Below are 14,288 nucleotides of genomic sequence, written 5' to 3' on the forward strand. Positions count from 1 at the left end.
GTTTATTTTCCGCCAAAAGTGCAGACTTTTGTTCCCGCTGTGCTGTGTGACACAGATCACTGTAGCACCTTGGGCCTCTCTTTCTAGCTCTCTCATGCTGCAGGAGACGTGTCATCCCCAGAACCGCTGTCATCGATGCAGTTCTCATTCCTACAAGCCCTGCAGGCCGTGCATGACTCCTCTGAGAGCAAAGAGATCCAAAAGACAGGAAACAGCTTGAGAGAAGCCCAGCAGTCAAGGCTGTGGGAGGGCAGAGGATAGGGTGTGGAAGAAAAAAAACACACACAAAAAAACGGGAATTTCCTCAGACGATACTTTGACTTTTATCAGGAGTGTGGAGTCCTTATCTTTTATCCTGCTTTATAAGTGAGTCAGGCTCTCCGCTTTTATACATCTGCACTCAGGTTGATCTGCCCACCAATCTCAAGGACTTTTCAAAGTTCTCAGCATCCTGTCCGCCTGCCTCTGTTGGGAAACGTCTCCACAAACCCAGCTCCCTTTGGATTAGGCATGCCTTATTTTATTTTAAGAGCCATCGGCTGCACAATCGTCAGTGTTTCATGAGCGTTAAATCAATAGCTGGGTTAATTATCAGGAGGCTGCGTGGGACCCACGCTCACTGTTTCTTTAAAGTCGTGCAGAGGGGAGCCCACGATAAAGAAAGGAGGGGGCAGCTGTGCGCCAGTTCGAGGTGTCTGCCTGTCGCAGCGCCTTGGGGTTGACATTAAGAAGCAGAAGCAGAAGAAGAAGAAGCGCGTCCATGCTTCATCTGGGAGGATCGTCGCGAAGCGGAAGCCGCTGGAGCACAAGCGGATCGGGGGAGGCGCGCGTCGGTGCGAGGATACATGGATGGACGGAGGAGCGCTGCAATCGGAATTAAGTTGTCAGCCGGTGCGAGAAATATCAGCATATAATGGGGAATACAGCGCCAAAGCCATTAATAGGTGAGGTTTCTTTTTTTTCTTTCTTCCTCTTCTTCTTCTCTCTCCCTCGTTTTGGTCATTATTGGCTTATTAATGTGGGGGAAACAGCAGAGGTGTGTGGACACATGGCTCGTCTTGTGATCGCCGTGCACTGATGCGCTCCGCATCACGGGGGAGACGAGCGTGATTCCCTGGGAAGCGCTCCTCTCCTTCAGCAGCCGCGGTGCTCCACAAAAAACAACAAAACAACAACAACAACAAAACAGCATTTACATATGATCAACTTCAGGATTCACATCAGTAGTGCAAACCTGAGAGCGATGATGGGGGGAAAAAAATCATAAATAAAAATATTATTTGAAAAGCTTTTACATTTTTTTTGCACTGCCGCGTTAAAATGTAAATGATAAAGTTTTATTCCAGGCAGAAATTTTGTATGCTGTTTTTTTTTCTTTATTTTTTATTTTTGTAAGTGAGCTATTTATTTCAAATTCCAGCAAGGTTTTATTGCAGCAGTTCCATTGAGAACAATAGTTAAATATATACATAACTACAGGATAGAAAAGGAACAGCCACCAAAATATGGTTTTATTCCGAGTGCTGTTACTTTAAGAGCGGTCTCGAGTGATTAGCGGTGATTTATTCTCGTGTGCGCTTGATTGTCAGGCCCGTTTTCTCCGTGATTATGAGCTCTCAGCTCTGAGCCACTTCGTCATGTTACCTGGAGCCCATTACTTGATAATCAGTTCCCCTGTATCCCTTTGATTTAACGTGTCACACTCCCACGCTCCCAGCAGGCCCGTCTCAGCAACTGAGTAAGTGGGGTGCTGCCATCACAGCAACTCACATTAGTTTTTATTTTTTTATTTATTTTTTTACATTGTTGCCAGGAATGTTGAAATCCATGCCAAATCGAGTCAAGCTTTGTTTTGTGAACACAGGCTGTCAAAACAAAGAATTCACTCAGTAAAATGAGTTCAATCATAATAATTTTTTATGCACCATTTTTAATGGGTTTTTTTTTAACAGCTACAAAACACAATTTTTTTTAAATCAACAATTTAACTTTTAAAGTTACTTGCAAGTAACTTCAATTACTTGCAAGTTGAAGTAATTGAATTCCAACTTGCAAGGGTGATTTTGCTTTAGATTTTGTCCTTTCGTGCTAAAAGTCACAAGAACCAGGAGTTGCTTTCGATTAAAATGTGACTGAAATAGAAATCAGTCGAAATCTAAGAAGGTGGTCGCTCAGTGTGATAGCAACATTTGCTTTAGCATTGGCGCTAATGCTAACTAGTTAAGTCACACAATGTTCATCAAGTAATAATGGTCAACTTTTCAAATCATTCTAGCTCAGGTGGCTTGTCAGCCTTACTGACCCCGATGACTGGCGACGCTGAGGCTAACCTCAGGGTTAAGCTCAGGTTGCGAGGCAGTTTGGCTGTAGCAACACCACAAATCAGGCTCAATGAAGCCAGCTTGCTCTGAGACTTTCTGAACCACAACTTCTGTGCCAAATCTAAATTTGCATTCAGACATGAAAGAACGCACATAAACCATACAACCTTACATAAGAATTACGACTGATGGAACGAGCGCCAGTCAAAGTGTCACCTGTTACCAAAATGAATTGGCTAATATTTATAGTTTTGAACTGATTTTGAACATTACGTCCACATATTAATATATTTTCTTAAAATGTAAATAATTATGATGGTTTAATTCCATTTAGAAGTTCTTTTCATAATGTACCTGGTAAATGTGGCAATTATTATTATTATTTTTTTAGCAGTAATCATGGTTACGTCACTGCAGAGTCATCAAAGCTTACCAGCCAGAAATAAATTATTGTAATCCAAACTAGATTCATCTAAGATATTTAAGTAAATAAGCAGTTTGTTCAGCTGAAGAACAATTTGAAGAATGCTAAAAATCAGTTTTCCTTTTGAAGAAGCTGGCCTCGATATGACAGTCTCGTGATTTGATTTATGCTCTTCCATTTTTTTTAGAATCCGGAAGGTTCAGCATTTCCCAAAAATAAATTGACCCCTAATGAGCAGTGGCAGGCACAATCTAGAGGTCAGACGGTGTTTTCAGAGTCAATCCAGAAAAGTGATTTCTTCTCCTCAAAATGTGACAGAGTGGTAGTGTGAGTAATTACTCATAATTGGCCCAGGCAGACACCAAATCTGTGAAATTCAAGTAGTGTTTACATTTTCTGCCTCAGAAGATTTGAAATCCACACGTCCTCTTTTGTGTTAAACAATGTCACACACACAGCACCATACATTATCTACTTATAAGTATATTCATCTATTGTTTGAGTGCATAAAATATAGAAAGCACTTTGTTGTTGGCTTGCCTGCCAACTTGGTTAAGGGAGCACAACAGTTGCAAATCCCAATGATTTTCCAATTTACAGTCTGTCATTGCCAGATGGAAGTTCCAGCTTCCTAGACAAATGAAATGCAGCATTACAACATCTCCAACTCCTTTGTTCTAGTTGCAGACCAGAAAAGCTGGAGATTGGGTAATGTTTGTGCAGGGACCACGGCGATCACTACTGGCAACACAGTATGGTACACTTTTCTATGCAGTTTCAACACTTAGAGGTTGTAACATATCTACGAACAGAAACAGTAAATTACTGCTAGATTGGAAATGTTTGTCTGAGGTACAAAATGGCAGAAGTGCAATTCATTTCTCAAGTTATCCTGGTGATCCAGCAAATTTGGATTTTCGATTAGAAAATGTATTTCCACCAAGTTGTTTTCTTTAACTTGAAATTTGCCAAGCATTATTGGGGCAGATCGTTGCATCTCCCTCTTGGAGAGAACCCACACATGCCAACTCTATGCAGAAAAAGGCCTGGGTGGGATTGAACCGGGAACGTTGTTGCCTCAAGGTAACAGCACACTGATGGTACTTTTATATACTGTTGAAAAGAGTGGAATCCGAATGCGAGCAGGTTGTTTTTTTTTGTTTTGCGCTGTTTGATAATCATTTTCCATTTTCTTGATTTTTCTTTTTTTTTTACAAAAAATTTTCCTAGACGGGAAAAAAGACGATATTTTTGGCTTACGCAATTTCCAATTGTAGTTGAAAACTGAAAGATGCAAAGACACAAAGAGGTTTATTGATAAATTTACATTTAGTAGTCAAAACACTTTATTAGAGACCTATGGATCTTTATATATTTGTAACATCAATTTTCACTTATTTTCATGTGAGGCCCCAATTACAGTCGTAATGTGCTTTGAGCCGTCCCTTGCTGCCTGACTTGCTGCGACTTTCATCGGGCAAACAAGTGTCTATCTCAGGTCTCACTGCATGTGATTAAACTTCCCTGTTTGTCCCTCCGTCAGTGAGGCAGTTGTGCCTGAGGTGGTCAGGTCAGGCCTCAACATGTTTTCTACGTTGCACTAACCTCCAAAGTATATTTTGCTTGCTCAAAACCCAAAATGCTCAAATGCAGATGGGAAGAGGCACATCGTTTGAGATGTTACAGATGTTTTCGAGCTCTACAGTTTAGAATATAATCAGTGATAATGCCTAATTTAGGAAATGTGCTGTGGAACATTTCACTGAGTTATTGTCTTTGCACCAGAACGCCGTGAGTTTCTAACAGGAACGTAATCTCGCCGTGGCCCGCAGGAGGAGAGGAGACACACTGGCTCCCTTTGAGGGTCGACTCGCAGCCAGTATATACCATAAACACTCATCATTCATGTCTCGTTTGAGCTGGCGCTCGATTTGTCTTCTCCTCGGTTTTGATCTGTTTGTTTTGCGACGCTCATCAAGGGGATTCTTTTTCGCTAACTAGGACGCTGACTCCTTCTGTGCAGACGAAATCAAAGATTAGGCCTTTTTATTTTGGTATTTTGACACTGACTATGCACTGCGTGATTCATTCTCCTCTTTTGAAGATAACTCGAGGAGTAAAGCGGGCTATTCAGGGTTTATTTATGCTGTAGGCCAGGGGTGTGTAAGTATGATGAAGACTAATGGCGTATGTTGGAAACTTTAGTTTGATCTAAAGGGGATAAATTAGACAGGTTCCCAGTGTTTTACAGACAAATTTATTTGAGTCAATTAACAATTTTAATGCACAAGACTGTCAGTTCCCCTTTTTCTAATGCTGCACTTTAAAAAAGCTGATTTTAGTTGTATACAGACATCGTACTCTCAACTCGTGCATTAACAAATGAAAAGAGACCTGCAGTTCAGACGGCGTGTTAGCCGAGTCATTGAAGGGCTCTGTTCCCATCTACCTATGCAACTCTTGATGTTTACCCACACAGACGCTACTTTGCAACCCCGCCCGGTGGCTAGCAGGCAGTACTACACTCTGCCCAACAATGGGTCAGGTGTGGAGAGAAGAACGTCTGCCCCGCCCGTCAACATCAACCTGGAGTCGCTGCGCTTTAACTCGCACGCCAGGGGGAAGAACATCAGGCTGGATGGGCAGCTTCGACGAGCGACTCGCAAGAACAGCTTCTGCAATGGCATCACGTTCAGCCATCGCCCCGTCCACCTCTACGAAAAGGTTTGCTTCATCTCTCTGCATGGTTCTTCCGATAAGGTTGCAGTAAGGTTGTGACAATTTCATGTGTTCAGGTCCGTCTTCGCCTAACTGGTGTGCACACCGGCTGGAGTGGAGCACTGCGCTTTGGTTTCACCAGTCTGGATCCAAGCGAGCTAGAGGCCACTGACATCCCAAAGTATGCGTGCCCAGATCTGGTGACACGGCCCGGCTACTGGGCCAAGGCCTTGCCTGAGAGGCTGGCCATAAAGGACAACATGCTGTCGTTCTGGGCTGACCGCCACGGGAGGGTTTTCTACAGCATTAATGATGGAGAGCCCATCCTCTTCCACTGTGGGCTCAGCATTGGCTGCCCACTCTGGGCAATCATCGACATCTACGGCATCACTCAGGAGGTCACACTGCTTGGTAAGAATCTTGTGATGCTGGTAATCAGTGCATTATAAAAAGATCTAGTGGTGAGCAAACTCAACTTTTAATTTGAAGATCTTTAGTCTTCTGTGCTTTGTAAAAACGTTTTGTGGCCTTGTTACAACCATGAATAGCTAAGCCAACAAACCTCACCATATTTTCTTTAAACATACATGAGAAGTGTAAGAAAATGGAAGCATTTATTTTAATTTTTTTTTGTGCGTATTTGTACCTGATGTTAATACCTAGTTATGCTGCCAATTTCCGTTGTCTGTTCATCTCCCCAAAACAGCTCAAGCTCAGCCAAATTAGACTAAGTCATCTTAGACGAGGGGATTATGACAACTGATCATGCTTTGATAAAAAAAAAAAAAGTTTTGGGTTGCCATTTCTAGGAGGTGAGCCTTGTGCCACAGTGTCATGTCTTCTTTCACGACTACAATATTTAAGTATTGAGATCATTCATTTAGAGTGAACTGCGGTGTTAGTTTTGTGTCACAAATGTGCTTTGCAAAAAGCCAAAAAATACATAAATGTTGGTCTCAGCCCAAGTGTGTTGACTATAGGGCTGAATCATTTTCTCATCAACAAATTGTCTCACCTGAGCAAAGGATCTCAGCAGCTCCTCCAGAGATACCACAGGCCTCCTGGCTGCTTCTCTAGACGTTGCTCTCTTTGCCCAGCCTGTCATTTTAGGTGTATGGCCATGTCTTCTTAGGATTGCAACTGTTTTTTCCTTTTTCCATTTTTAGATGATGGTGAGAACAGACACTCCTTGGGAAATTTTTTTTACACCCTAACCTGTGTTACACTCCTCCAAAAATCCTCTGAGGCTTTCACAGAATATCTGGATTTAAACTGAGATTATACAGCGAAGTTTGGAGGCTTCTGCAGAACGCTGGTTGCAAAAGATTTTATTTAGAGTTATCAGAGTAGTAGAAAACCTTGTATAATTTTTTTTAGCTTCCCAATTATTCACTACTTTGTATTTACCTATGATAAGACAAACCACATTGAAGTTTGTGGTTGTTTCGTGAGAAAATGTGAAAAACTTCCAGAGATATAAATACTTTTGCAAGGCACTCACTATATTACTCCATATTTTTCTATTTGGATTCAAGTCAGTCATCTTGGGACCATGTGTTTTGACAACCCAAAGTCAACAGAAACACATTTTTATAGGGTCAACATATTCACGGCTAAATTAGACAGATTCTTGGGAATTTGGCTCTACAGTCCCATGGGCCGGTTTCAAATGGTCTGGGATGGCTCGATGATGAATGATCTGTGTGTCAAAACGGATCTGTGTTTGTCTTAAAAACCAGAGCCTCTTTATTTCAAATTGGCTAACATGACATGGAGAAATGAACAACAGATGTCATGCGGTCTGTTCACCCTCCCAACGACTATTCACAACTTCCATAAACACTCTCTTACTATCACTTTCCTGAGCCGTGTAACTTTTCTGCGTTTTCGCCGGCTTCACTTCCATCAGCGTCTGTCCCCTCGCTGTCCTCGCTCTTACACTTACATATCGGGCGTGTTTGTCTTCGCCTGACAGAAGCTGTAGCCTTGTTTGGTCAAGGCGGTCCGTCCCTGAAGCTTTGGTGAGGGGCCAGGGAGCTCTACTGCTCCAACATCTCTAGAAATAGTGGTAAAGGAATGCAACATAAGTCAGAGGGGGGCTACAAGCAGCAGACTTGTTTATATCTGTTTCTGGATTACAGAGAAGCTGAAGCTCTTCCTGACAATGCTTGTTTGTCCACGTAAAGTAAATACAACGTGGGACTAAATTCGACGTAGATGTGTTTACGTTTTGATTTGTGGATGCTGTCGTCATATTTTGTCATCAGAAACAACCCTAAGTTGGCTTAGGAACTGTGAAATGCTCAACGTGTGCAAAAAATGAAAGGCGTTGGAAATCATTTTATCAAACAGCATCATTGCGTTCTCATCAGAAATAGCCTCGGTCTTCAAAAAAATAATAGAAATCCAGCTGCTCTGCAGGGGCTTGAGAAGTTTGGAGTATCTTAAACGGGCAAACAGCAGAAAAGACGGGCAGAACATTGGATCATATGGTTTAGGCTTAAACCAATGTTACCAAATACAGTTCAATCTAAAACTGAAGACCTTTGCTTAACTTCAAAGCTATAAAAACATGGCCATCAATCTATACCGACAGTCAAAACCTGTGAGAGGTGCACGTTCTTGCAGGATTATAATCTTATACGGTGAGTAAGTGCTATAATGCAATGGTTTAGATTAAAGCCTGGTTGTGTGTTAAGATAGCCCAGTCAAAGTTCTCCAATCCATTTGCCCAAGAGTCAGCTATTCTTGCTACGGAAAATTAGCAAAAACGTCAATGTCTAGATGTGCGAAGCTGGTAGAAACATACAGTACTTAACATATGAAAAAAGGGGTGAAATACAACACAGACGGCAAAAAGCAGCATCCATGAGTTATTTTCCTTGGGAAAATGTCGTATTTCTTCTGGAAAAATGAAGCCTCTGAAAAGAACTGTGACTAATAGCAGATTTTGTAGCTCCCTTGTAGCTCCTTTTATTGCCAATATTTCAGCTTTCCTGTAAGTGTTATAAAATTTGTCTGAATCTGTTTGAACTAATATTCCTGAAAGTAAGTGCATTTTTTTCATATCTTGTCTTGGAAAATAAGAGTAAAGTGCCAACTAGAAGAGAACAGGGAAATGTTTTGGGACAGATTACATCAGAATAGCCATTAACCTTTTCGTGCACATTTTGCTTCACAGACAGTACATTTGCTGAGAGTGTGGGGTCCAGCTGCCTGAGCGCTGCCCGTCTGAGTGCCTATCTTCCCCAGAGCAGCCACGACTCGGCCAATTACAGCAACAATCAGCTGGAGAACAACCAGGTGGCTGCTGCCAAAATGGCCAACCTCCAGCTCAACAACTACTCTCAGCTCATCCCCTGCTGCTCATCCTCTTCGTCCTCCTCCACGCCGTCCTCGACCGTCTCCTCTGCGTTTCCGAGGGGCGTCCGGGGTCTGCCGTCCCTGCTGGACAATGACTTGCACTTTCATCTGATCCGTGGATCTGATGTGATACTCTCCGCAGACCGTTTGGCCGCCTGTATCCATTTTCTGGACAGCAGTCGGACTCTGGTGTTCAGCGACCGGCCACTCCACGTGGGGGAGACTTTGTATGTGGAGGTGGGCCACCTGGGCCTGCCTTACTTTGGGGCGATGTCATTCGGTTTAACGTCCTGCGACCCGGCTTGTCTGCACTCTGGAGACCTGCCGGCTGACCCTGAGGTGCTCCTGGACCGGAAGGAGTATTGGGTGTTGCACCGGGGCTTCCCCATGCCTTGCTCTGGAGACGTGCTCAGCTTCGGTCTGCTGCCCAGCGGAGAGGTGCACCACGGGGTGAACGGAGTGGGGCGGGGCCGGCTGCTCTGTGTGGACTCCTCTCAGGTCCTGTGGGCCTTTTTCACACTGCATGGAGCTGTGAACAGACTCAGGATACTCGGTAAGTGTGTTTAGAGCTACACATAAAGCACACAAAGCATCTGAGGAGCCAAAGCAATAAAACAACTTGGATAGCAATCACTGGAACTTTCCCCTTGAAAGAAAAAGAGAATTTTATTCACCCAGGCTTAATGGGACTGAGCTGTGAGCACACAAAGCCTGTGACGATGAGGCACATCAGTTTAGTAGCATTTCTCCATGTGCTTTTAAATGCAAACAGTAATGACGCAATGAGATGAGGCGGGATGTATCTCTTTGAAGGGCGAGGAGACCATACGTAAAGTATGTATCCACTTTATTGTTCGCTTTCTGTCTCGTGTTCCAGTAAGTAAGTGGAAATAGACAATCGGAGTTGGCAGACTTTTGATCTCTCTGTGTTTGGTAAATTTCTGACCTCAAAATGCAGAAGTCAGCAGATTTTTCTTCACGGCCGCAATTCAAAAGCGTTCAAGAGCAACTGGCCAATTTTTAGTCCTCTTTTTGCAACGCCGTCTCTTTCCCTTCTGCGTACCTGCGAGCAAGCTATTTCTTAAGCTGACAAATAAACATGTCAGTTTATTTGTCTTTTTAGTGAAGTAGTTTTGACGAGTTATGAAGACAAATAATCATACAAACACTCAGACCTTTTATAGAAGTTAATCTATGTGTGATCTCTGCTTATTATCTTTTCGAGACAATAAATGACACCAATCTCCTCTTATTTTAGCTACGAATTGAAATTGTGCCTGCTGCTGACAACGACATGAAATAACTACCTGCAACCTTTTGATTATACATATAATTTGTCTGAGTTACATAGCCATGTTTTCTAGGGTTGACGATTAAGTTACTTGAAATCCTCTTTTGTCCAAGCAGATGAGATTTTGTACCAAAACAGTCAGGAGCTTCAAAGTTCAAGATTGAAAATAATAAAGAAGCAAGACGTCTTCCTGTCTCAATGGTCATTAATTATTTATGTTAGAAGCAGAGGCGGTGTCACATTGCATGTGTCTGTGAACATTTACTTTTATGATGCTTTTTTATTTGATTTTGAACAGTTTAGCAGCTAATGAGCTATTAGCATTAGCATCTCTCAGCAGCAGTCGTCAGCAGCCGTGTTTTTCATAGCGAATGTGAAGCCTTGCTTACTTCTTAGATTTCCAACATTTCTGGATCAAGGATGTTCCAAAACCGAGAGACGTTGAACTCTCAAGGCGGTGAAACAGAGCAACTTATCTGTAATATGTTCAACCTCCCTGTTACCTGCATTATTTATTTGTAAATTTGACCATTTTTGAAGTACTAAACACTGAAAACTCATTCTAATTCTGGTTGATCACAATTAGATGGAAAGGAATCGCAGTATTCCACAAACCCAAACATGGGCTTCCTGAAATGATGACCACATTTTTCTTTTCCCAGGCTACAGGAATTCATCTGGGTAGATTTGTTCTTCATTAGGCTGTTTAACCTTGAGCCGTGACCTTTTTCAGTCCCTGTGGTCCAACTCCCACATAAACTCCCATCAGGCCAGACCCCGTTCTCTCTTGTTTTTAATCCGGCAATGTTCTGCTATGAATAGAAGACCGTGCCAAAAAAAAAAAAAAAAAAGAAAAAAAAGTTGCTCTAATGAATAAGCATGCATATCTAATCTGTCTGCTTCGGGTATGTCAAAGCACAGCCTGCAGCTTTACGTTCGGGCAGCCGATGTTCTGAAATCACTCATTTTAACTTACGTTGAATATATCCTCCAACTGAATCCCAACCTTTTATAGATATGGAGTCTAATTGTGTGGCGGCTGTTGATTTATAATTGTCTTTGCGGAACAGGAACACTGCAGTCCAGTCCTCCCTGCACATCCCCCACAACTTCTCAGAGCAGCAGCCCAGATGACAGTGACTCAGACCTGGCTTTCAGCGTCAACAGATCCTCCTCTGCCTCAGAATCCTCTCTGGGTAAGATGCCAGATGTTGACAGCATGAATTAAACTATACTGTATATAAGGAGGCCTGCATGAGGCCCCCAAGGGACGACTTAGACGTGCAGCAGCTCTGACAAACTGCAGGGAAGATTTGTTGTTTCGTACTTTCATCCATTTTAGGAAACGAGGTTTTTACTAAAACATTTCTGGAATGTTAAGATTTTGTCATTGGCAAGGACATTTTGTTAAAAATGTTTAGAGTAGTTTTTTTGTTGTTGTTTTTTTTCAACATATTGTTCTGAGCAGATACATGAATATTAAACATAAAAAAACTCATTCTCCATCAACAGCAGAGGATCACTCTTCCATTCATTCAAGCTGTCTTCTCTCCTTCCAGTGACTGCTCCCAGCTCCCCGCTCAGCCCCCCTACCTCCCCCTCCCTGACTGCCTCTGAGCTGCCCCCTGCTGGGAAAAACGGAGAGTGCACCATCTGCTTCGACCAGGAGGTGGACACGGTCATCTACACCTGCGGACACATGTGCCTGTGCAACGACTGTGGGCAGAAGCTGAAGAGACAAATCAATGCCTGCTGCCCGATATGCAGGAGGCCCATCAAAGATGTGATCAAAACGTATCGGCCGTGACGGCGGCTCCGCTTTGTGAGCAGGTTGCTGCGTGCGTCTCTGCCACCTGTCGACTCCTCTCAGGCTCCGCTGGACCACAATCCTGACCTTAAACCAGAAACTGACCGCATCAGAACATCACTGTGCCTCTTAGATTTCCTTTTCATGTGGCTGAATGCAGTCTGGAGTCGGAGCTAAGATGGGCTAATCACCAGACTCGATGTTTAACCTTTACTTCAGCCAAGATATGATGAAACTTCGGCTCTGTTTTATGTTTTTCACATCATCTCAGCTGTGTTGTTGAAGCAGAGAGGCTTGTTGTGACTTTCCTGTCCTTATTGTTGTCATTCTAGGTATGTAGAAGTCCTTTGCAAAAAAAAAAAAAAAAAAAAAAGAAAGAAAAAAGAAAACATAGACATTGAACACACTTTATGTAACTACAAACTTCAATCCGTTTAGTTTGGATTTTCTGTGAAAAAAAAAAATCAACCCAAACTGGTACATTATTGTGAAGATAACTGAATGACTGAAAAGTGTGGCGTGCACTTGTAGAACCACACCAGATTTTCTTTTACAACTTAAAAACTTTTAGAGCACATCTCTACAGGCTTTGGATATCCAGAGAAGAACATTTCTTACCAAACATTGGTAAACATTGTCAAGTCTGGTTTTAGGTCCAGACGTCAGCCGAATCACGCTAACAAATTTTTATCTCAACAAATTGCTTTCTAGCACCAGTTGGGTGTTCAGGGTTGTTGCCTGCTGAAAGGTGCATCTCTGCCTCTCGCCATTTCTCAGCCCCATCCATCTATCGATAAACTCTGAAGCTGCAACTCCACAGCCTCCCTGTCTCTGCTGAAGAAAAGCATCCACAGCCATGTTTCACTCTGTGAGTGGTGTTTTCTGGGTGGAACTAAAAATGTTGCAGTGCTAAATATTCATCCCAAATAGAGTTTCGTATGTGGACCAAAAATTTCAGTTTTGGTCTCACCTGACCAAAGCAGCTTCTTTCACATTTTTCCTCATTTTTTTTTACATGCGGTAAAAAAAATGAGTTCTTACGACTTTCTCTCAGCAATAGCTTTCTCTTTGCTACTCTTCCGTAAAGGCAATGCTTGCAAAATGCAGGAGTAATCATTTTCTTGCAAACAGATTGATGTTCTCAAACAAACCTGTGGGGCCTTCAAGGAACAATCAGGCTCAGACTGGGGCTAAAATTCACATGGTAAATAGTAGAAATGCATGTCACATTTTTAAATTTTTTTTTCTGCTTACTGTAAAGTTTTGTAAATCATGCATCCTTTACTTTGTCCTTAATGGTTATGCGTCAGTCAGCCCATCACACAGATTCACACCGAAACATATTTTCGGTGTTTGGTTGTGACGTGACAAAATGTGAAAATGTTTTAGGCGTATGAATACTTTTGCGAGGCACTGTGCATGTCATCCAAGAGAACCTGTGGACCATTAACTTCAAGTGCCTTAGATTGTTGTTATGATATCTCCAAAAGCAAAAAAAATAGATAAGTAAAATCCCTAGCCATATTTTCCGTATACGCTCTCCCCTGAGGCACACAGAATGTATGCAGCGAGAGAAAAGGCAGGTTAGAGACAAGGTTGCGGCTGGATGTGAGGGAAACGCCATGCTCCAAAGAAAAATGAAAGTTTGCTTGAGGAACAAAAAAAATGGAAAGAATCTGGTTTTGCACTCTTAAGAGACTGACAATATTGTCTAAATAGAGTCTATCTAGTTTTATTTCATAAAGACTAATTTAAAGGATATTTTTGAAAAGCACAATTATAATTTAACACTAACATACCCTTGCTGTTAAGCGATACTCCTGAATAAATCAACTTAGAGTGTGCACAGTAATATAAATAATTTTAAATGTAGAAGTACACACTAGAAATAGATGTTTTCTGTTTATTAGGGGAAATGTTGCCACTAGTTTTTACACTATAATCTATCTAGAACATAGTATGTTGTATAGAACTCATGAGAATCATGATAGTATTATTTTCTTTTGAATAATGAAACTTTGCTGATTTGTACTTTCTTGTAAAACGAGCCATCTTTTTTTTCTTTACAGCATTTTAATAAAATATCTATTGGAAATTGAACAAATCCTAAGAAAGACATGTTGCACTTTGTTTTGTTAATATGTGATGGGTTTTTTTTCTGAAGATCATTTCAATTTTTGACATTTCGGAAAAGAAAATGAAGTTGCGAAGAAGAAAATGATTTTGTTTTTAGGTGAAGCATGACATTGAAACGTTAAGTGACATTATTTCATGGAGAAACTGTTAATTTGAATATCTCTTCATCCTCAGTTTCAGTCACAAGGTTTTGATTTTGAGTCAGAAATCTTTTCATATTCATATTTC

At 41.8% G+C, this 14,288-nt stretch overlaps 1 protein-coding gene across 1 annotated transcript; it reads left to right on the forward strand.

The window, feature by feature from the left end:
- The first annotated feature begins 315 nt into the window (after window positions 1–315).
- Window positions 316–14,032, forward strand: neurl1b (neuralized E3 ubiquitin protein ligase 1B). Its single transcript, XM_055034035.1, has 6 exons — window positions 316–944; window positions 5,225–5,469; window positions 5,541–5,874; window positions 8,645–9,379; window positions 11,188–11,313; window positions 11,677–14,032. The coding sequence occupies exons 1-6, from the start codon at window positions 914–916 to the stop codon at window positions 11,922–11,924; spliced, it is 1,719 nt and encodes a 572-aa protein (XP_054890010.1). The 5' UTR covers window positions 316–913; the 3' UTR covers window positions 11,925–14,032.
- The last annotated feature ends 256 nt before the right edge of the window (window positions 14,033–14,288 follow it).

Source organism: Poeciliopsis prolifica, unplaced genomic scaffold (genome assembly GCF_027474105.1).
Source record: "Poeciliopsis prolifica strain line A6 unplaced genomic scaffold, Auburn_PproV2 SCAFFOLD009, whole genome shotgun sequence".
Taxonomy (NCBI): domain Eukaryota; kingdom Metazoa; phylum Chordata; class Actinopteri; order Cyprinodontiformes; family Poeciliidae; genus Poeciliopsis; species Poeciliopsis prolifica.

Coding starts and splice junctions, on each gene's coding strand:
- neurl1b (XM_055034035.1), top strand. CDS start 914: ATGGGGAATACAGCGCCAAAGCCATTAATAG. Junction 9,380..11,187: donor GAACAGACTCAGGATACTCG/GTAAGTGTGTTT, acceptor TTTGCGGAACAG/GAACACTGCAGTCCAGTCCT. Junction 11,314..11,676: donor TGCCTCAGAATCCTCTCTGG/GTAAGATGCCAG, acceptor CTCTCCTTCCAG/TGACTGCTCCCAGCTCCCCG.